Source organism: Sebastes fasciatus, chromosome 1, assembly GCF_043250625.1.
Source record: "Sebastes fasciatus isolate fSebFas1 chromosome 1, fSebFas1.pri, whole genome shotgun sequence".
NCBI lineage: Eukaryota > Metazoa > Chordata > Actinopteri > Perciformes > Sebastidae > Sebastes > Sebastes fasciatus.
In genome coordinates, this window is record NC_133795.1 from 34,681,701 (window position 1) to 34,703,456 (window position 21,756).

General features: G+C 40.5%; 1 protein-coding gene across 4 annotated transcripts in view; it reads right to left on the reverse strand.

The window, feature by feature from the left end:
• Window positions 1-21,756, reverse strand: part of LOC141773608 (SLIT-ROBO Rho GTPase-activating protein 3-like) — a 45,525-nt gene that overhangs the window by 19,606 nt on the left and 4,163 nt on the right. For 2 of the 4 annotated variants that reach the window (XM_074645463.1, XM_074645477.1), the window contains exons 2-9: window positions 15,295-15,490; window positions 10,020-10,182; window positions 6,441-6,503; window positions 1,260-1,451; window positions 1,084-1,155; window positions 838-966; window positions 482-703; window positions 250-351 (exon numbers count right to left, since the gene is read on the reverse strand). In XM_074645463.1, the coding sequence (XP_074501564.1) occupies window positions 250-351; window positions 482-703; window positions 838-966; window positions 1,084-1,155; window positions 1,260-1,451; window positions 6,441-6,503; window positions 10,020-10,182; window positions 15,295-15,490 (1,139 nt within the window). The remainder of the gene's footprint in view (window positions 1-249; window positions 352-481; window positions 704-837; window positions 967-1,083; window positions 1,156-1,259; window positions 1,452-6,440; window positions 6,504-10,019; window positions 10,183-15,294; window positions 15,491-21,756) is intronic. The other 2 variants (XM_074645472.1, XM_074645486.1) reach the window with 1 other exon arrangement.

Here is a 21,756-nt window from a genome sequence, read left to right on the forward strand (position 1 = left end):
ATAAATATTGGAAAAAAAAGCTCCATAATCTGGTTGGCTTACCTCTGCGGCTAAACAGTTTTCTGGAGAAAACCCCATATTTACTGTATACGAGTCTATGAATCAGTATATTTTGCCATATGTCCTCTTCTGAGTCAGCAGAAAAGCACATTACTGAGCATAGCACACTAGCAGTGAGCTCGCTTCATCTTGAAATGAAATGCTGACACTGGCTACCTCCAGCTCTGTGAGGCTTGGGTGCACTCTCACCTCTTCATTTTCTATCCTCAGCGTGGCCAGGCGAGACTGCAGCTGGTGGTAGCGCATCAAGAGCTCCGTCTGCACAGGCTGCTGCGCGCTCACCTGACACACCTGGGATTAAGAAAGAAAAAGGGAAGTTTACCGGGAGGATTTAACATCAAGAACATCAAACACGACGAGAAATGCACTTTGTATCAAGAAGTAAAGACCTACAAATGAAACCAACACTCTAGTGACTCACCTCATCCCCCATGTGAGGCTGATAGTCAAAGCGTGCTGGAGGACAGAAGATCTGACTGTGTGTGTCCATAAACTTCAGCTTGTCTCCTCTGGAGTCCATGGCATCTACCGCTCCCTCCAGCAAGTCCAGTCCCTCGTGGCGAGAAGTCTCCAGACTATACTCTGCAGACAGGTATGTTCTCAAGGTGCGTGCCAGGCTTGCATGGAAACCTAAGTCACAACACTGAGGACAAGAAGCAAAACATACAGTAACTATAAACCAATAAAAAGGTATAGAGCTTACAAAAGAAGCTCTGAGATGCCGAAAAGCTAGTCATTTCAACATTTGTATTTTTGGCTCAGACAGTAATTACTCACGTCTATCATGTCCGAGACATCATGGATGTAGTATTTGGCCACCAGGGCGTTGGTAGCTGCCAGATTGAGAAGATAGTCGTTCCGGGCTTTTGTGCATTTCAGCTTGTTTTCAGAGTACTTGGCTTGTCTCTAGGGAGAGAGGGAAAGAGAGAGTCCCATCAGTGCCAGGATGTCAAATGTACTCAGAGAATGCATTACTACATCAATCTGACTTCATTTTATATAATCTGTCAATATATGTATTACATGTAGAGACGGGCTCCTTGTAGCTTCAACTGCATTTTCCAATATCCAATGTCCAATTTTTGCAAATAGCAACTGGTGAAATTCAAGAAGTTCATTAAAAATGCATTTGTACATAAGTGTAGATACAATGCGTGTAGTGTACAACACATACAATAAACCAGTCAACCAAAACAGACCTTCTCCTTCATTTTCTCCATCTTCTTGACGGAGCTCCGTCGCTGCGGACGTTCATCGTGACCGTACCGCAGCAGGCTGGAGCCGATGTCGTTGGCCTTGCCGATGTGCTTTTCTTCCTGTTTCTCTGCCTCCTTCAGCTTGCTCTCAGCACTGAGACTCTCAGTGTGGTACATGTGGTACGTCTTCATCACCTGGAACAACATATACATCTCCTGTCAAACTCAGTACCAAGGGCATCCCAGTCAAACAAGGACTTGTTAAAGAGGGATGTGACTTTGAGGAGGAATGGAGGACGTATGCAGAACCACATGCTGAAATGTTATATTGATATCGGTCACATTTAACTGCTGTTAATGAGGCAGGTTTTTAAGTGATATAACTGCTATGACTTCCCGGAAATATCAATTAAAAATTTGCCATTTTCCAGTTTAGAGCTGTAGCGATTAATTGATTGGTTGAGTCATTTTTTTAAGAGAAAAAAGTCAAAAATCAGCTTAATAAATGTGAATATTTTCTGTTTTTCTTTTACTCCTCTGTGACAGTAAACTGAATATCTTTGAGTTGTGGACAACATAAGACATATGAGGACGTCATCTTGGGCTTTGGGAAACACTGATTAACATTTTTCTACCATTTTCTGACATTTTATAGACCAAACAACTAATCGAGAAAATAATCGACAGATTAATCCGCAATGAAAATATTCGTTAGTTGCAGCCCTAGTGGGACTTTATTTGTCCCTCAATGGCCAATTCTAGGCAAGCTGGTTAGCAAACACAAAAGAACAACAAACAATTCATTCACACACAAAAATACAAAATATAAATGACAATAAAAAGATGCATGGGTTAACGTCAGTGGCCGGTCCATGACTGGCCAAATGTGTCCGACACCATGAAGGCACATTGTGTCAAAAAGTGCAAAAAGGGCCAAGTGCATTCATCACATTTATACACATCTCGTTTACTTCAGTCGTTTAGCTACTGGAATAAAACCATGACAAATAAAAGGGGTGTGAAACAGAAACATATGTGATGGTTCAATAAAATACATATAAAATGTTGCCATATCCTCCCATACAGGAATATTACACAGCAGTTGAATACAATTTGCAGGTTATCAAGTTGATGACCACATAATCATTATATGGTTCACAAATGTTTCCCAGCTCTAAATGTATATCACAAATGAACTTATGTAACCCTAGAATATCTAGGTTTTTCATTGCACTTATGAACAGGGAGTGACGCTTACTCATGCTGCTCATGGGAGCGTCACATTTTGATTGACATTTCCCAACTGAGCCGGAGGCGTTGTGCTGCGAGCGTCATAATGTGTCTACATTTTTGTGTCTGTCTTCACCGCAGCACTGCAGCAGGTTAAAAAAGGTCATCCCAATGTACTGCAAGCACTGTGTGTTTTTTACTACAACCGAGGTTCATCGCTGCTTCAAAAATACAATCTACACTCCCACCGTTCAGATCGCTTTAGAGGAATTGTTATAAACAGATTCACGTTTTGTTGTGTTGTCAAAGAGATCACATGCAAATGTTTAACTAGTAACCCTGAATCCACAGTACAATTAAACAACATCTGCTCCTCCATCACTCACTCTCAAGTTCTGGTTTCCTAGCAACCCTGACTGAAGCGGACGTGCAGAGGACAGCGAGATCGATCAGCAGGGGAGGAAGGAGGTTACAAAGTGACAATGAGCAACCTTCCCTGCTACCAGTGAAACAAGAAACTACTTGATTTCCACAAAATAAAATCCAGCAGCAAATCAATAAGCAGAGACTTGCAGGCTGACAAAGATGAATCCACCTGATACCCAATTTCACATTTAACTCATAACTGATAATACAAACAAATTATACAAGTTAGTTGAAGCTATAGAACTTTATCCAGCCCTAATCTTAACAGACTACTGCAATTCCTTCTGCTGCTGTGATCGGGAGCTGCAGACAGGCATTTAATAATGCATGAACCAGAGAGAGGAAAAATCAATATCAGTAAAGCAGCAAAGTGCAGGATAGTGTTACATGTGAGAATGTTTCTCATGTGGTTTATTACATGCGAGTATTAGCGATTCGGTGCACATTCACTCGTACCAAACGTCCTTTTAAAACAAGTGTTACAGAATCGCTTGTACAGTTTTTTGCTAAATTCTGCAAAAGTTCATATTAGCACTACGCAGCTTTCTGTTTGTCGTCACTCCAAACTACTAATATTTCACTTAAAAGCATTATGGAACAATTATAGTTATAGTCAGGGTGTGATTTGCCCGGGGGGATGGGAGGGATTTCTCCCCTCTCTGGTCTATATATTCCTGCCTCTGCTGAATTATCTTTATCCCCAGGGTGGGACCAAATGTATTCCTCCCTAATAGTGATTAATGCTACTTTACCAATAGACCATACAAAATACCTACAGTAAAAATAAAGCTGTAACGTGAGAACAGTCTACAGTGCAGAAATGAACAGTCAGAATTGGACTTTCACTGTCTGCGCTCACGCGAAATCGATGACACCGCATCTAGGCTACTTGATGAACATCTCCACACTGAACAGTACGCTCCTCATCGCATTAAACGGACCAAAAAGCTGTATAAAACGTTGGTATGTATTCAGGGGTTGCCTCCTTCTCTGCCTGGAGATTTGCAGGGATGTGGGTGAAAGAGGGGCGACACGCTGCAGATGACCCCTCAGAAAAAGATGACAGAAGTCCGTCAACAAAGCAGACCGCTTTCTTAGTCTGACAAGTAGGCATATACTGTAGCCTATTTATTTGTATGCTGACAGCACGTTGTGCTATTGCATTTTGAGATTATCTTCGAAATATTGAAGTTCATAAATAAGTAATAAATTGCCGAGTGGCGGCAACCGTGTTACTGGAAGGGGGATTTAATTCTGGCATGTTAAATTAGCACTTAACCTTTTGATTTGTTGTGTACGATGGCATCCCCTATGTGTCTGCATGAGGAAAGGACAAGGCAAGAGAGGGAAAATGTTGTGCTACTTGATTAGTTTATAAACATTATCAAAATATTCCTGCAAATGTGGTGGTTAAGTTCAACTTCTGAAATCATTCAAGTTCACAATTATTCTATAAATGTTACTTCAACAGCTGCAAGAAACAGCCCAACAGGCTTCATCGTCTCTATAGGCCCACTGTGGTTCATAATTTATTTTCATGAATAAAAGCGTTTCAAAACATCCCCCTTTCACAAATCGCACCCTGGTTATATTTATAGTTATGGTCACAATCAATTTTACAGCACCGTGATAAATGTGTACTAAGTAAAAAGACCCAACTTTGCACAAAGTTTCTTAATTATCTTTGATTGATCACTTACAGTATTTACTCAATGACATTCCAGATGCAGATGATTAAGTGTGCAGCAAGTAGCCAAAGGTGGAGTTTAATTAAAAATAATGATGAATTAAACCTGCAGTAGGCAGAATGTTTTTGGCATCATTGGGCAAAGATTCCATAATAACCTTTCAGCATATTGTAATACAAGTGTTCTGAGAGAAAACTAGACTTCTGCACCTCCTCATGGCTCTGTTTTCAGGCTTTAATCAATCTAGCCCGTGACGGGAGACTTTGATCAATCACAGGTCATTTCAGAGAGTGAGCGTTCTTATTGAGCGTTCCTATTGGCTGTGCTCTGGCTGGTGGGCGGTGCTTGGTATTTCCTCAACTGATCTCAGCATGGCTGCCGGATCACAAACTTTCTCATTTTACATCTAAACAGTACACTACAAGATGTTTCTGAAAACATCTGAGGAGAGAAATAGGCATTAACGTAACAGGATATTGATTCATATTTGATCAGCGCTGCCTAGTTTGACCATTTGATCGGAGTTCGTGAGCGATTGGTTGTTTTCCTCCGGTCTGTGAAATCTTGCAGATGCTGTTAGGAGCACCGGAGGACACAGAGACACATGATTTTTTTCAGATTACCTGTCTCATGCACTACTGTCAGGATATAGTGACGGTTTTATAAAAATAACTTTTTCTTAAATTATATTTGCTCCATCACTACCTACTGCAGCTTTAATCAGAATGAGAGTGTACACCGAGTATCGTTAAGTAAGTATTTGGTATTTTTTATATTTTATAGAATTAAATTCTATACAATGCACGACCAAAGTCAGAATAACAGTATGATTAAATTACGATACATCTGAAAATGAAAACTACTGCAAAACCACTGAAGTATCAAGGTGTGACTCAGCTTATTGTGATGGAACACTTTTGAGATCTATCAAACTTAATTTTAAAAGCGTTTATATGCTATAGTAAACGGAGGTTAGAGCCATTTAAAATCTATGATGAAGGATATTTCCTTGCTCACCTAAAGATACCTGCCCTCTTGCTTTCATTACATCATAAGTAGCTTTTAAATGAGCTCAGTTTAACAATGTTAACTTGCCGCATGTTTCGAATTGTATTAACTGATTCTCCTTGCAGATTATCTGTTGAACGATAACAAACGGTCACGATATCGCTTAGCAATAAGAGCCAGAAGGAAGCACTCTGTCCCGCATACAGCAGATGATATCACTGCATCAGTTAGCTTTCTTCAGCCAAATGAGGAGGCTTCAGCACTGAACACAGCTGTTGGCTATCTTCACCACCACCACCACCACACAAAGACTGTTTAATACCATGTGTGTACACGTGTTTCCACATGGGGGTTGTCTATTGTATGTACAGTACGACATATAACAATAGACAGAGTGACGACAACACGCAGACAGATGTGTGTGATTACATGTAGCTGAAACTATTACAGCAGCTCATGTGTGCTGTGAGCACAGAGCACCTCTGCGGCACAGACTGCTGAGTCCGCTTGAAGCACTGCCAGCGGCAAGAACGCTCTCCCCTTCAACTGATGGAGAGATTCACAGCGGGAGGAAGCATGCAAATTTTTCTCCTTTCACGACCTCAGGAGATGGAAGAAATGACCCGTTAGAGGCTGCACTGCTGATAAGGCGTATCTGCCATGTTGCAGTGTCAGGCCAGCTGCTTCCCAGGTTACAGGTTCAGGCCTGAAAAAAAGCTCCGGCTCAGGACTGATGTGACGCGGGCTAACATGGGGGAAAGGCAACACAGGCAGGTTGCTGTAGACGGAGAAAGGTTAGGCATGAAGGGGCAGTGATGAATGTTCAACTCACCGTGTAGAGCTCATTGGTGACTTTCACTAACTCCTCATGCATCTGCACCCCGATGTCTTTGCTCTGTAAAAGAGGAGAAAATGACAAATGAAGGCAGGTATTCAAACATCTAAGACTGAGAACTGGGTTATCTAATAGAATTGACTTGTGAAAAACTTAAAGGCGTGTGTGTGTGCCAGTTATATTTGTATGTGAGGGATGTCAGCAGGCATTGAAATGCTGTCATTACTCTGCACCAGAAAAGATCTAATACAATGCCCAAAGTGCACATGCAGACAAAAATAGAACAGCGCAGTAACTGCAGCACATTTCCCAAGGAGTTGTGTCACAGTTTCAGCTCAGTTACAGGCGCTAAGAGCCTATGATGAATTGGACATGTCCCATGACAGGGCTTACAGCCCAAGAGGAGGAATGGGGCCAGCGGAGAGCGACTCTGGAAATCCTGTTGAGGGGATATGGAGCGACGCTGAGCTCAATCAATCCCCATTTTTTTTTTTTTTCGCCACCTCTCAGGGACCACTTGTCAAAAAAAGCAACCTTGCATTTTCACATGTGACAAGAATTAAATCTCTGCACATTCAGTACATTTTAAACTTTGACTCAACAAACGGCAGAGTTGATTCATTCCCTTTCCCCTGCATGTGTAATTCATTAGCAGTGAGACTGCACTGCAGCTGAACCGGGATGCTACAGCATAACAGGATTATTGTTTTGGAGAACTTTGTCACAATTTCAGCTAACTTCTGGCAGAGTGGGAGAGAGTTTTTCTGCAGGCAGCTATTAGTCCTCCTCTTTTCTACTGGCTACAAGCCGTCCCAGTCTCATAGAGGCTTCCCATCGTGACAGTGCAGAGCCCCCTAGAGGGCATAAATTATTGTAGACTCCTGCCGCTGTCAAACGATACTGATCTAGGATCCCCGAGGCAGACTGTTCATCACCGCCCCTGAACCACAGGCACGCTGCCACTCTCACGCCACGTACCATACAATACATCCTGCACATACGCCTTATGAGATGCAAGAGTAAAACCAAGAACGGGAGCGTTGACGTTAACATTTTGAATAAAAGAAACAAGTTACTAATCTAATTCTCTGCAGGTTATTGAATGAGTCCTAGTTAATGTGAATTTGGTGTGAAGTGGAATGAGTGGGAGTGTGGGCGATGAGCAGGTGATGAGGTGTAAAGAGCATCAAAAAAAGGTTAGTGATCTAAATAGGGAGCAAACTGAGAATGACAATACACATGATGAATGCGGGAGGTTAAAAAGAGACACAAAATCTCTCACCAACCATGTAGGCACATGATACTCTCACAATAGCCATGGTCTACTGTACTGTAAGGCTAAAGTGGTGCAACTTTAGGTAGGAATAACCGATAGTTGCGTGGCAATATTGTATTGATACACAGACGTCAAGTATTGATCTTTTATTATATAAACTATTAACATCTTAATAACCCAAGGGCCCGCCGGGGAGCTCATTATGGCAAGCAGTTTTAACATTTAATAGCTAGACAGGATATTCATTAGAGATAACTGCAACGTCATTTTGCCTAGTCAAAACTCTAATTCAAGATATCCCCAACTCTATTTGGACTTGGCAAAACTAATTTTAGATATCCGTAATTACATTTTGACTAGTACGATCCAAACTACTTTTGCCATTCATGTGTATGGGGTTTGTCATTACGGATATCCACAATCTACAGTCTTGCATTTTATCTCTTTTTGAACTGAAAAACGTTCAGGAGACAAGCTAACTAGTCAGCTGGCTTAGCATAATGCTATTTAGACATAATGCTAGTTAGCCACAATGCTAGTTAGCTAACGTTAGCAGCGACAATCCAGCATGTTGAATGAATGTCAGATGACTAGTCGTAATTCCAGTTTCAGATATCTACAATTTAATTCTGACTAGTCAGCATTCCAGTTGAAGATATCTTTAATTTCCCTCAGCTGAAGATATATCTACATTGTCCTTTTTAGATATCTGAAATTACATTTTGACTAGTCAGAATGACGTTGTAGATATCTTTAACTGGAGTTACGGATAGTCAAAATGTAATGACGGATATCTTGAATTAGAGTTGTGACTAGGTGAAATGATGTTGAAGATATCTGTAATTATGTCAGAAGATGGCGGGATGGGATGGAAGGCAGAAGCTATTCAAACGTACTATGGCGCTGCGCTGCAGCCGTATGTGTTTATAAAGTGTGTCTGGAGACAATAAATCTACAATACGCTGTCAATTTCTAGCACAACTGTCTAGTGACCAAAGCTCTCGTTCGCCACAGATTCCTTGATGATGAGCTCTTTCTATTTCATGTCATTTTCGAACTATCTTATCCACAACGGTCCCCGACCAATCGTCTCACAGAGACCGATGTTATGAGTCCAGCTCGGAGGACGGCTCGGTTTGATTAAAATGAGGTTATAGCTCGTTGTCTACCTTACTACGGTTAGAAAGAGCCGTCGTTTGTGTTTTAACAATGTTTCTCTTATGAGTTATTGATCCTGGAAGTTAGAATCTGTGATTATCTTTCCAACTTTACCGAACTATCCAAGTTAGCAAAAGCTTCTGCTCACACTGTTTAAATGCTTTGTTGGGCCGATATCCAATGGGAAGCTTTGATGAGCAACGTCATGCACAACAATTCTAACTAGTATTAATGGGGTTTGAGATACCTGGAACTGTTTTTTAGGATTGTCAAAACTGAATTACAGATATCTCTAACTGTCGTTTTGACTAGTCACAATGACATTATGGATGTCTTGAATTCTTTCTAGTCACAATGTAATTACGACTAGTCAAAACGCAATTGTGGATATCTCTAATGTTAATTCTGAATGGTCAAGCTTAGCTATTAAATGTTAAAACAGCTTGCCATAAGCCCAGATGCTATTCTGTTTTTCAGAGATAGAAGATACTGGCATCATATGAAACTAGAATACCTATGGAATCCATTGGTATCAACCATGTCATGTTAGCTAGTCAGGAAGAAGGCTAAATAACGCTCCAAAATTAAGCAACATTTTGGCGAGGAAAAACTGGCATGGCCATTTTCAAAGGGGTCCCTTGACCTCTGACCTCAAGATACAGATGTTAACAAACTGCATAAATTGCAGTTGAAAAAGGGTAATATACTGTCGCAAAATATTTTAAATCGCTACAAGATGGTTTCGTGAAGTATCGTGATGGAGGGAATAGTCAACCTAATGGCCATTATTTGAAACCAGGCTGTAAAGTAGCTGGGACAACCTTCCATTCAAACAATGTACAGTAACTGAATTAATGATTAAACATCATTGGTCACGACAAGAGACGATGACACAGTAAAGCTAATCACATGAATCAGAATCAGCCCTCAGAAGGAATATACTGCATGAGAACCACACGGCATGACATATACTGTACGTCCTCATATAGTTCAACATATTTTTACATATTTATGTTGTTGTGGCGTCAAGTTCTCAGCTGTGGGCATCAGTCATGCGGTTTTGAGCAGATAAGTTCTGTGACTGTGTGCGTTAGTAATGGGTCAGGGTTGCGTGCCCTCATCCATTTAATTCAGATTCTGACCTTTTTGAAGAGTCTGATGACATCCTCGCCCACGTGTGCCAGACGGACAATGACGTTGTTGTTGTAGATGTCGCTGAGAGTGGCGTGGTCTCTGCTCTCCCGTCTGGTCTGCTCCAAGACCAAATACCATGTGTTCACAGTGGATACTAGATTCTGTTCCTTTCTGAAAAAGAGAAGGAAAGACTTCATAAAGTCGGTTTCAATAACCAATTTCTACAAAGCTGCCCGCGTAGACTAATACTGCAATATTCAGACCAGGCTTCATGTCTGTGCACTTGAACATAAAACATGATCTTACAGACGGCACAGATCTTACATTTGATCCATTGGTACAGAGGCATTACGTATTAGAGATCAAGGGGTCACTACACACGTAGCAAGGAATCAGCCATAAAGGAGGCAGCTGTACACACACACAAACACACACACATAGAGGAAGGCATGCTGACTGCATCGCCTCCTTGCTCGAGGGAGCATGTGAGTTCGATTATCCTCACACCGAAGAGTTTGTTTGTCTCCTTCTTTTGTCTTTAGAGAGACTTTAACTGTTTTTCTGACCTCCAACAGTTGTGACTACAGTAAAAAAAAAAAAAAAATGCTGCATCATACTTTTTGTACACAGCCTGCTTGAAGGCTGTGTACAAAAAAGAAAAAGGTTTGCTCTTGGCTGATAGCTGACCTATCTACCTTGATTTCTCCTTTAGTGACTGGTGAAAGGAGAAGAGTGAAAGTTAAGATGAATGATTTTAATAATCTGCATGTCTTTGTTGATAGGGGAGAGAGGACATTCAGAAGGCAGTTCACACCCTGATAGTCATCTCTGCTGATTAGCTTTTATCATATCACACAAGCAGCCAGTAGCTGGAGAAGGAGTATTGAACGAGCACAGCTGCCACGGTTATCTCTTTAATTGAGAAGTAAAAAAACAAAAAACATATTCTCTTATACTGAATCCCATTATGTTGCTTGTGATTTGTAAATATAACGTGCTTGAGGCTGCCCGCTCTCCTTGTTTTGGCAAGAAACCAAAGCACACACTAACCGAGCTCCACCAGCATCAACATCCTGACCGTCCTTATAAACCTCAAGCAGCAAACTCAAACCAGGTGTACATGAACGAAGATGAGTGATATGGTGATGCAGTGATTATGATGTGGCCTATTAGGGCTGGGCCATATGGCCAAAATCTTCTATCATGATGATATAGGTCATTTCATATATGTATGATATATATCACGATTGCATGTCTTCCAATAATCCAATAAATACATAGTCTATATGAAATAACCACATGGTAAAACCTATTTTTTGCACACTCCTGTGTGAATTGAATACCTGACAATTAAAGTACTGAGTATTTTCTCATTTTAATGACTTCAGTGCAAAATGAACATAACAGCTTTCAGTGAAATTATAGGAAAAAAATAAAATAAATATAGGCCTAGCTGATATCGCGATAGAAACAATATAGAATATATATCGTTTTGACAATATATAATCATATTGGCCTATTGATTTTCATGAATGGTTAGTTAGCTAGTACCTACTTTTATACCTCACCAGCTACAGTATTAGCAACACTGACAGCTGTCATCAGAAGCAGGGGTACAGGTTGCAGAACAGTGCTGCAGGTTTACACATCCCAAGAAAAAACATAACACCCAGAAATAATATACCAATATAACATGAATTACACAGCGAAGGTAGGGTTGATGAAGATGCAGCCACAGACAGACATGACCAATGGATTCTAGAATGAGTAATATACATTTTTAAATTAATTAATTCTCTCTGGTTCCTACCCTGTAAACATTTACATTTCACATGGCCAATCATAATACTTTTCACAACTGAATTTAAGGGACCTTTTGTTGCTCTAAAAAGGCTTTTTATTTTGCATATTTCTATCAGACATCTTTAAGTTGATCCAAGTACATTATTCATTGATATTTTCTTATTTCTCCTAAAAACTAGATGCTACAATATCAAATATTGTCTAGAAAGCGAGGTCTAATACATTATTCCAAATTATTTTTGTGGGACTCTTTGCAATGATGAAAAACCGATCCACTGCAGCATCTTAGACTGGAGCTGAGTCAGAAATGCAGCAGTTATTTTTGACTCTCATCTCAGTTTTGAAGATCATGTTGAAAGAGCAGTCCTGACTTGTTTCCTGTCAACTGCTTCAAAACTTTGATCATTTTATCCTTGGAGAGGTTTATTCATGCTGAAGTGAATTATGACTGTTTTCCTGTCTTGGTGAAGCTCAGTCTGATCTTCAGCTATGCCTCCAAACTATAACAAGGGTCACATTGTAGCTCCCTCCATGGATCCAAAACTGTGCTGAAATTTAATCAGAAACTGGCCTTAATACCAAAATCTGTTGTGCTGCACTAACATCTTAACAAGTTTCTTTAATACTGTTTCAGAAGTTGAGGCGAGATACTCCAGGCAAAAACATGCACTGGTCAACGTTGGGCTATTCCATAACATGTCTTCATTCAGACTAGTGGAAAGAAAACATCCAAAATACATTAAGGTGTTTATTTTATCATGTTTATTTTACTACACTTTGTCTATTTGTGTCTGTAGATTTCTCCTAAATTCACCAAAGTTAGAATAAGATAATGCCTCATTTGCATTTTGGACCAGTCAAATTTAAAAAAAACTTGTAATACAAAAAATAATTGTCTTAATGTACGTAATCAACTGGGGAAGTTTCATGGTGATATCTATTAGTTAAATGTTTTACCCTATTCACCTGCAGTCTTTAAAATGTAAGAAATGTTACAATACATATCTATAAACTCTGAGCCAGAAATCTGAACTTTAGCAGCATTTACATCCACCAAAATTTCCAGTTTCCTTCCTACTTATATTCTTTTACAGAGGGCTTTGTTCATATATCATTCATAACCTGATTGATAGAACATTTTATTCCTAAAAACATGCCGAAAATGGATTTCTTTATGGCTTTTGACCGTATTTTGTGATTTTTGGAGTGATAAATAGAGATATCCAAAATATTATAGAGATAAGATAATGCCTCATTTACATATTTAAACATGTATTTTCAGAAAACTTGTAATATTTATTAGTTAAATTTTTTACCCTGTTCATCTTGGGTGTCTCCCTTTAAAACCTAATTCAGATATGAACTATCATTCTTACATCTACGTTTTCTGTTATTTGTTCTAGGTCTGAAGCCACATTTGTAATCTATATTCTCAGAAATGCCTGTTGGATTCTCACGCTTAGTGATGACTCTCTAGTTCAGTTGATGACTCTATCCTTCTGTCTAGATGAATGATGTTGAAAAACTAGCACCGTCTCAGTACAACAGAACAGCAATCTGAAAAGTTGTGTGTCGACAGCGAGTTAAAAGAGTTGCACTCCTGATGCTAAAGGTAATCCAGACTGCTGGGCATCAGCATCTCGGTTCCTTTCATCCTTTAACACTTTGATAAAAAACATGAACAAGCGCTCCCTATAGGCCGTCCTTTCAAGCAGAGCAGGTGTTTGATCCTGTACATGGGATGCCAGGAACCTGACTGTAAATCTTTGGCTGTTGGCTGCTCTTGAATACGGATGAGACTGTAGTATTCAGGACACAAAGGAGTCGATGCAGAACTGAAGATGACAGAAGAAGGGTTTCTACACGGCGGCCTACGAAAAGTACAACAATACCTGTTTCACTACAAGGTCTCTGCATCATAATATAGCACCAGCCAGCTGAACTACAGCCAACTGACAATACAAACATACTGCATTTGTTAACTATTGCAAAACAAGTTGGATTTAAATTGTCTTTTCCAAACGGTCCACGGCACCGTGTTCTCTTACGATCACATGTTTGCTGCAGCCGCTCTATTACAGGCCCCTTAGAAAATGTTCCTTGGCGATCTTCTGCCAGCCGCTTTTTCAGATCTGACATAAGAAATGAAAATCTGAACGAATCCCCGATAAGAAAGAAGGTGCCTGAGGTTTTGCCGTTTAAAAAAAAACCCACAGAAGACCGCAAGGGATTAATAATGATAGAGACTTAGTCGGCCCATTGTAGTCCGTGAGTGTGAATCTAGCCTTTGACAGACAGACATAATGATGACCATTTGATGTGACGGAGGAGAATCTGGGACAGCGGGGGTGCAGAGAGAAGTCATGCAATGGGAGTCTCTTCCAGGGGTCTCCCTTTGAGGGAATGCTCCATTTATCAATGTCCCAGTGACGGGACCTCTCCGCCGCGATTACGCTTTACGTCCAATTGGCCGGAGAGACTGAAAGAGAGACGGAGAGACCTCTCCTGAATAAACCAACGTGTTTGTAACGCATGACTGACACAGCCAGGTCACATGAAAGGGTGTGCAACTGCCTATCAATTAGACCATCTTTACTGTAGTGCTTCATAAGGTACGTTTTTTAACTCCTGCACTGTTTGTTAATTCAAAACTATTCCACTGGCTATTAGAGAAGAGCAGATTTAATCTTAACTCAACGTCCATTTATTAGCTAACCACATTTGGCAGCCTTAATTGGCCTGTTTCCAAAGTAAAGATCAAACTTTTGCGCTTAAAATTGTCATAGAACATACTCTAATTTATTCATTTTAATTCTGATCATTCATTTCCTTTTATTTATGACCACTGATTCAAATCAACCACATGGCCGTGGGCAGCATATACAGTAGGAAAATTATCTAAAAGTCACAACGAGCTGCAGGCTGGTCAGACCGTATACTGTAAGCAGCAGTTCCTCAACATGCTGTAGGGTATGTTCATACAGATCTCCCTTACATAAACATTTAGAACTATTTAAATCAATCGGAGTAAAAATTGCCCATATCGTTGCTTTCTTCAGACGCCTAACTGAAGCTCTAATTTGTTTTTCTGTGTCCATTGAGAAAATATGAGTGTTTGGGTAGCAGTCTAGCGTGAAGTGTAGTGTGAGAATGGAAATGAAATGACAGCCACATAGAAAAGACGGGGTGGTGGGGGGGTTGGGGGAGGATAAAGAGTCTGACCTAGTTGGGAGGAACACAGCAGCCCGAGGCCACAGGCTTCCTTGGCCCTGGCTTCATTTCAGGTCATTTCTCCTGCTTTTATCCCTCCTCTCCTTTCTGTTGCTTATCCCTCCTCTTCCTCCCCTCTCTCTTTTTCCATCTCTTCTCTGTGGCGTGCCAGTGATCAGTATGAAATATGTAACAGTTGTTTATCGGTCAAACACATCGGATACAGACGTTCCGGTGCTCGGCAGGCAGACAGACAGTGGGGAGACTCACTTGAAGTGGTGGTGCTCTCTCGAGGTGCGGATCTTGGCAGAGTAGCGCTCGGCCAGTTTGTCCAGGCCTCTGGAGTACTCCAGCTGGAGTTCGGCCTTCCGACGGAAGAACTCCTGCAGGTCCTGCAGCAGCTGCAGCCGGGACTCGGACTGCTGCTCCAGACAACGGAACTGCTCCACCAGCTGGTTACGGATCTCTGCAGATCAAAAAGAGAGAGAGAGACCACCTTCAGAATAAATAGATCCTCTCTGGGGGGAGTGGGCTTACATGCTGGGCCTCACTTCTGCCTGCCAAACAGCGCTGCAGGTCAACATTTAACCCACAGTCCCTCAGTATTAAAGACAAACGTGAGGACACGATCAAGCACGAGCATTAATAAAATAACAAAGTCATCATAATTGGATAAAACTGGATGTCAAAGTGCATTTATCCACTGTGTGGATATGTGTGTGTGTGTGTGCGTGCGTAGTGGGAGGGAGTGTGGGGATGTCTAAATGCTGGGGTAGCACATGCATATGAGATGCATGTCTGATGATTGCAGCAGACAGCACGGAAAATATAAAATAGGTCAGCTTCTCAAAATGCATTGTGCTGACACTGCTGAGCGAGCCTTCAGAGAAGTTTGAAAAAACAAATTGCGGGCATTCTTTCGATTATAAGATTGCTGTGGTTTTTCTGCTTATGAGGTTTGGAAACTCGCTGCTCATATTCATAGTCTGAGAATGAGGAAATATGTTTCGGTCTAAATTTTGAAAATGTGGTTGATTATGGCATTTGCAAATTGATTTTTTTTAAAAATATTTTACTTAAAATAAAGTATTTCCTGTTTGTAAAGTTATTGATTCACCTTTATCCTGTGCTGAACATTTCACTGCTGTAGGTTGTGTGTTAAGAGTATAGTTAATTTATTATTATTTTTCAAAATGACCAGGAATAAACATCCACAGACTCCCTGCTGGCCAGCTGGTACTTGGCTGTTCCTATAGACCTCTGGGATTTCAGGTGATAAAAACGTCCAGTGAAGTAATAACATCACTTTTACGGTCTTACATTAACATTGAAAAGGAATACAAATAACATTTTATTTCATCTATATATACTGTTTATTGCAAGGCCGTCATAAATCCAGTGGCTAAGTAGCCGCTGAATGTGTGGCTGCAGACGAACCATAAATCATATCAGAGCCTGGGGCTGAGGATTGTTTTTCCAAAATCTCCCTCTCTATATAATAATATTTGCAAATGTACATAAAAATACCTGAAATAAAATATTCAAGCTGATGCTGAAAGATAAAAACGGATCCATTGTTATGTACTACATAAGACCAAACTCTTTCTATATAACTTTAAAGGTCCCATATTATGCTCATTTTCAGGTTCATACTTGTATTTTGTGTTTCTACTAGAACATATTTACATGCTATAATGTTCAAAAAAAACTTTATTTTCCTCATACTGTCGGCCTAAATATGCCTGTATTTACCCTCTGTCTGAAACGCTCCGTTTTAGCGCATTTCGACGGAATTGCGACAAAATTGCAACAAAATCGCGTTGCTAGGCAACAGCTTGGGTCCATCTGTACTTCCTGTCTGCTGATGACATTCACATACACTGCAACCAGGAATAAACTGGGACACATTTAGAATGTTTACTTTTAAATCTGTGTCAAGGGTCTAAATATTGTATATTTGTGACATCACAAATGGACAGAAATCCTGACAGCTCGTTTCAAATGCAGAGTTTCTGAATATGGGCTGTGTGTATTTCACTGTGGATTGAGCGTTTCAATACTTTCACAGTATTTATATAGGACTTAAACCTGCTTTATAATATAAAAAACATGAAAATCTAACTTTTTTATAATATGGGACCTTTAATAGGGCTGCAACAAATGTTTATTTTAATTGTTGATTAATCTGTCAATTATTTTCTCGATTAGTTGTTTGGTTTTCCTTAAAAAATTACTCAAACTGATTAATCGATAATCAAAATAGTTGGCGATTAATTTAATAGTTGACAACTAATCGATTAATTATTGCAACTCTAAAACTTTAATAGTTATAGTATAATAAAAGTATAATAGTTTTAATCATGAAATCATAAATTTGGAAAACAGAAATTTGTAGATCAATAACACCATGCGATCATATTATCACAACATGATTTTGAGCTCACATCTGTAGATTATACACACCAACACACACGCAGGGAATCAACAAAGCTTCACTCTCTTCGAGACAATGAGAAGCAACATTGAGATGGCTGAAGACTCCATTATGACAGACTGTTTCAACCACGCACACGATTGCTGCTGCACACTGAAAGAATCTCTGTAGAAATTTATCAATGGAAAAAGATGGCCCTGCAGAAGAAAAGCCCTTTTGTTCACATCTAAATGCTGTTTCTGTATCGACAATAAAAGGATTTCAAAAATGCTTCCCCCATCTTCTGCGAGTGTGTGAGCGAAAAATGTGAATGAAAGAGCGAGCGAGCGCGAGAAAGACTGAGTAAATATGTAGTCCCTTGCTGTTTGGAGATGTACCCCTCATGGTCCCCATAGTTGCCCGGTTGCCTGGTTACATGCCTCTGGAGGCATCTCAATGAGAGCCGGCCAGTTCCCTGTTCTGACAGTCGCAGCAGTCAGTCTGTTTAGCATAATGGCCAAAGACAAGGGCAACTTTCTCTGCTTTGAAATACTCAATAAACAGCCTGTGCTGATGAACGATTCAGCAATCAAGTTCGAAATAGAAAGAAATGCTACTGCAATGTACTTCTGTGCTAAAATAGAGAAACCCAATTTGTCGGCCTCTGCGGCTTTAATCCTTCCTAATCATTCGGTGGCAGCATAAAAGAATGAGCGGACAATATAGATAATGAGCAAATCTAAACTGATTTAACTGCATAATTTTATCAGCGAGACATCAAATAGACTCATGATATTAGCATTCTCTCTCCTGTGAGCATGCGTTATTTTTAGAACTTAAACTGCTACTAGGGACTGTGCAATACTGCGCTTCATTCGATGAATGATTCAAGCCTTTTGCAGAGTAATGCATAATTAGGAGGAAGCTGGCGAGGAGTTCAAGTGAGTAAATATACCAAGAATGAAGTAAGCCTCAAAAGCTGAATGCAGCCTCTTCTCTCTATCTTTTTATTGGCGACACAATAGTACAGATGTCTTTAAGTGAAATACAGAGTCGAATGCAACACCCACCAGGTTCTCTGCCTGGGAACAGTGTGCAGCCAAAATGAATAAAATGTTCCACACCCAAAGGCTTGAGGACATTTCATTAACAGGACTTTATCCATTTGTAATGTTTATTTTTCTCCTAACCTATATGGTTAACATCCTGGTATGTTCTGGTGACTCTAACAAGCATTTGAGGGGCATAAATGAATTCCCAGAGACTTAAGAGTAACATTGAAGCAGAGTAGTAATGAAAAGAATGTCTTTATTAATCTGGTTGTGATTGAGCATTGCTATATTGGTTATGAAATGCCTTAGCAACATGCTATTTAGTATGCTAAAACAGTATGTGAGATTTTTTAGTATGAAACCAATAGTACGCAAATGCATACTATGTCCAGTGAAATATTACAGTATATCAATGCTGGACACTACGGCGGCATTAGTATCCCACAATGCAATGCCGTAGTGACGACACCGTTTGTAACAGACGTTGACGGACAGCTCTGTAACATCAGTAACGCTTCAATTTAAGTGAGTATAAGATTTCACTTTTCTAGCTGTAATATAGTTTTAAAATTAGTCCAGACTTTGATTCTCACAAATCCTCATTTTGTTCACATGAGGTTGGCACGGGTTACCATGGTTACACATCTCCAACCAGTAAGGAAGCTCTCAGAAGGTGACGACATAAATTATAATAAAAGATACATACTACTGTTTGTTCACACAAAAGTATGTTGAACGACGGTACACCTGTTGGGTATGGAGTGCATAGTATGCGAGTTTGGACGAATCCAACACAAACAATAGACATGTTAAAGTTTTTGAATACATAAAACTAAAATCAAGCCACCCAAACACAGAATATCCCTCAAATGAAACATGATCATTCACATCCCCCACATTGTTTAGTCATGTCTGGAGATTGAAAAAGGGAAAGTACCTGCCTGAGCTCAGCTGTTACGAGGCCTCGAGCTCCTCTTTTACCCTGCACATTCAAAACGACAAACCACATCCGCCCGCCAAGTTCAAACACAGCTCCGCGCCTGGATCTCTGACAGATATGTAATGAAATAGGGGAAACTATTGGTCACTGTTGCCTTGCAGGGTTGCCAGTTAGGCTCCTGTCCTGTATACTGCTGCAACAGAGAGCACCAAAAATCACATAACGAGGAATCCTTGTCACCACGGTAGCTCAAAATTAGCCTAGCACAGCTATTGCCATGGCCGGCAGCAGTCTCTGGGGCCGTGTCTGCAGTTAGCCATGCGTGGCTAGTCACATGTGGTCTAACCCAGACTGACACGTTGACATAATTTGGTACAAATCAAGGCTGTGTTCTGTGAACACTTGTCTTCTGAATGCAGTAATGGCTATGGTATGCCTTTACAGTCTAGCTGCTCGAGTTCACATTTCTCTCTCTCTCTCTCTCTCTCTCTCCATAAAAATATCTCTAAGAAGGAAAGGCATCGCTCTTTGTGTAGCCACAGGACAGGAAAATCCAGGATGCAGTGAGCAGAATTCCAAGCTGTTCTCTCTTTCTATCTTATATATCGCCTCAACTCTGGGTATGTACCTGTCATCACAGCAACCGTGGTAGCAACACACTGGAAACAAAGATATTGTTTCACTGTCGCAACACTGACATTTCAAGACAGTATCAGTCCAAGCATTCTTTCATTATGATGAATACAAACAAGAGGGCTGTGTCTACACGCTCCTCGAGGAATGCATCTCTACAGTGAATACGGTGGCAGTAGGAGTGAGCTGTGACAAGTCAGATTGTCACCAAGCCAGAATAAACTAATCAAATCACTACAATAATAAATATTACAAATGTTACAAATATCACAGGCTTTCCTATTCCACATATTTTTAGATTGTCTTAGGGACAGATATCCGTGTAAATTCAACGTTACACAACTTCTGCATTGCCACATGTTCCCCTAGCAACAGCAAACCTTGCAATAAACAGTTTACCCTATTAGAGCAATTTGTGCACAAGACTAAAACAGCTAGGCTCCGAACAGATCAAATGGCATTAAAGATAACGTGGCCTACAGCTAGAGGTACAGTATGATGCACGATGAAGGGTATCCCCTCATTTTCCTTGTGATTTGGTTTAGGAATCAGCAGGAAGCTCAGAGATACCTCAGGATGTTCGACTACACTTCTTAGAGGAACAAAATATTAATTTAATTCAAATAATGTAAAAGCAAGTCATTAGTTTAGTGTCATTCAGGAAGAAAAAAATCAAACAAACAAGATGATTTCAGCGTCTGATAATGACTAGATGATGACGTTGATGATAACCGTTATTGTGAGTGACTATTCAGTCATCAATGAATCAGGAATGACATGTGACCGTAATCCCAAATGCAGGCCCAGACCTGTAAAAGCTTTGGGCTCACAACAGCACACCAACAATCATTGTTCAAATGTGACTGAGACCCCGCTGTTTGCTGAAATGTGGCACGCTGAAAAACACCGCAAAGTGCATTACGTTTGTGCCTGATTGAACTGCTGTGCAGTCAGCAACTCAGCATTATTGGAGGCCCGTGTCAGTGTCAGAGTAAAGCCCCCACAGCTCCAAACTGATCTAAGCCCAGTTTGCAAATGAGCTTAAGATGTCAGCTTAAAAGCTTTTCCTGAAACTGAGACGAGAGACTGTGATGGCTCTCTCACAGCCACAGAAGCTGGTGTGGAGACCAGAGAGAGAAAGAGAGAGAGAGAGAGAGAGAGAGAGAGAGAGAGAGAGAGAGAGAGAGAGAGAGAGAGAGAGAGAGAGAGAGAGAGAAGGAGTCAAACAAATAAACAGACAAAAGGGAATGACGAGGAGAAAGTAAACCACACCTCTGTCTGCAAAATGCTAATCATGCTCTTCATTCCAGACACATGCTCACAAGGTTTGGTCATTTCCGCTCTATGAAGGTTACAACAGCAGTGAGATCTAAATCAAGTCTGTAAAAGGAGAGTTTGACTTTGATGAAATATTTACAATATTTGCACCGACTATTGACTACATCAACACCAGTATTGTCTTCTGTGGCATCACCGTTTCACCAATTTCTATGTGTATCATGGATTTGAAATTAGGAATGCACCGATACCGATACCAGTATCGGGTATCGGGTCCGATACTGTGCTCATGTACTCGTACTACGGCTCCGATACAACGCCGCCGATACCACTTTACGGCAGCGTGACGTTAACCTCTCGTCACCATCTTTTGGGTCCTATCGCACGCCCTCACGCCCCACCTCCCCAACGGTGCG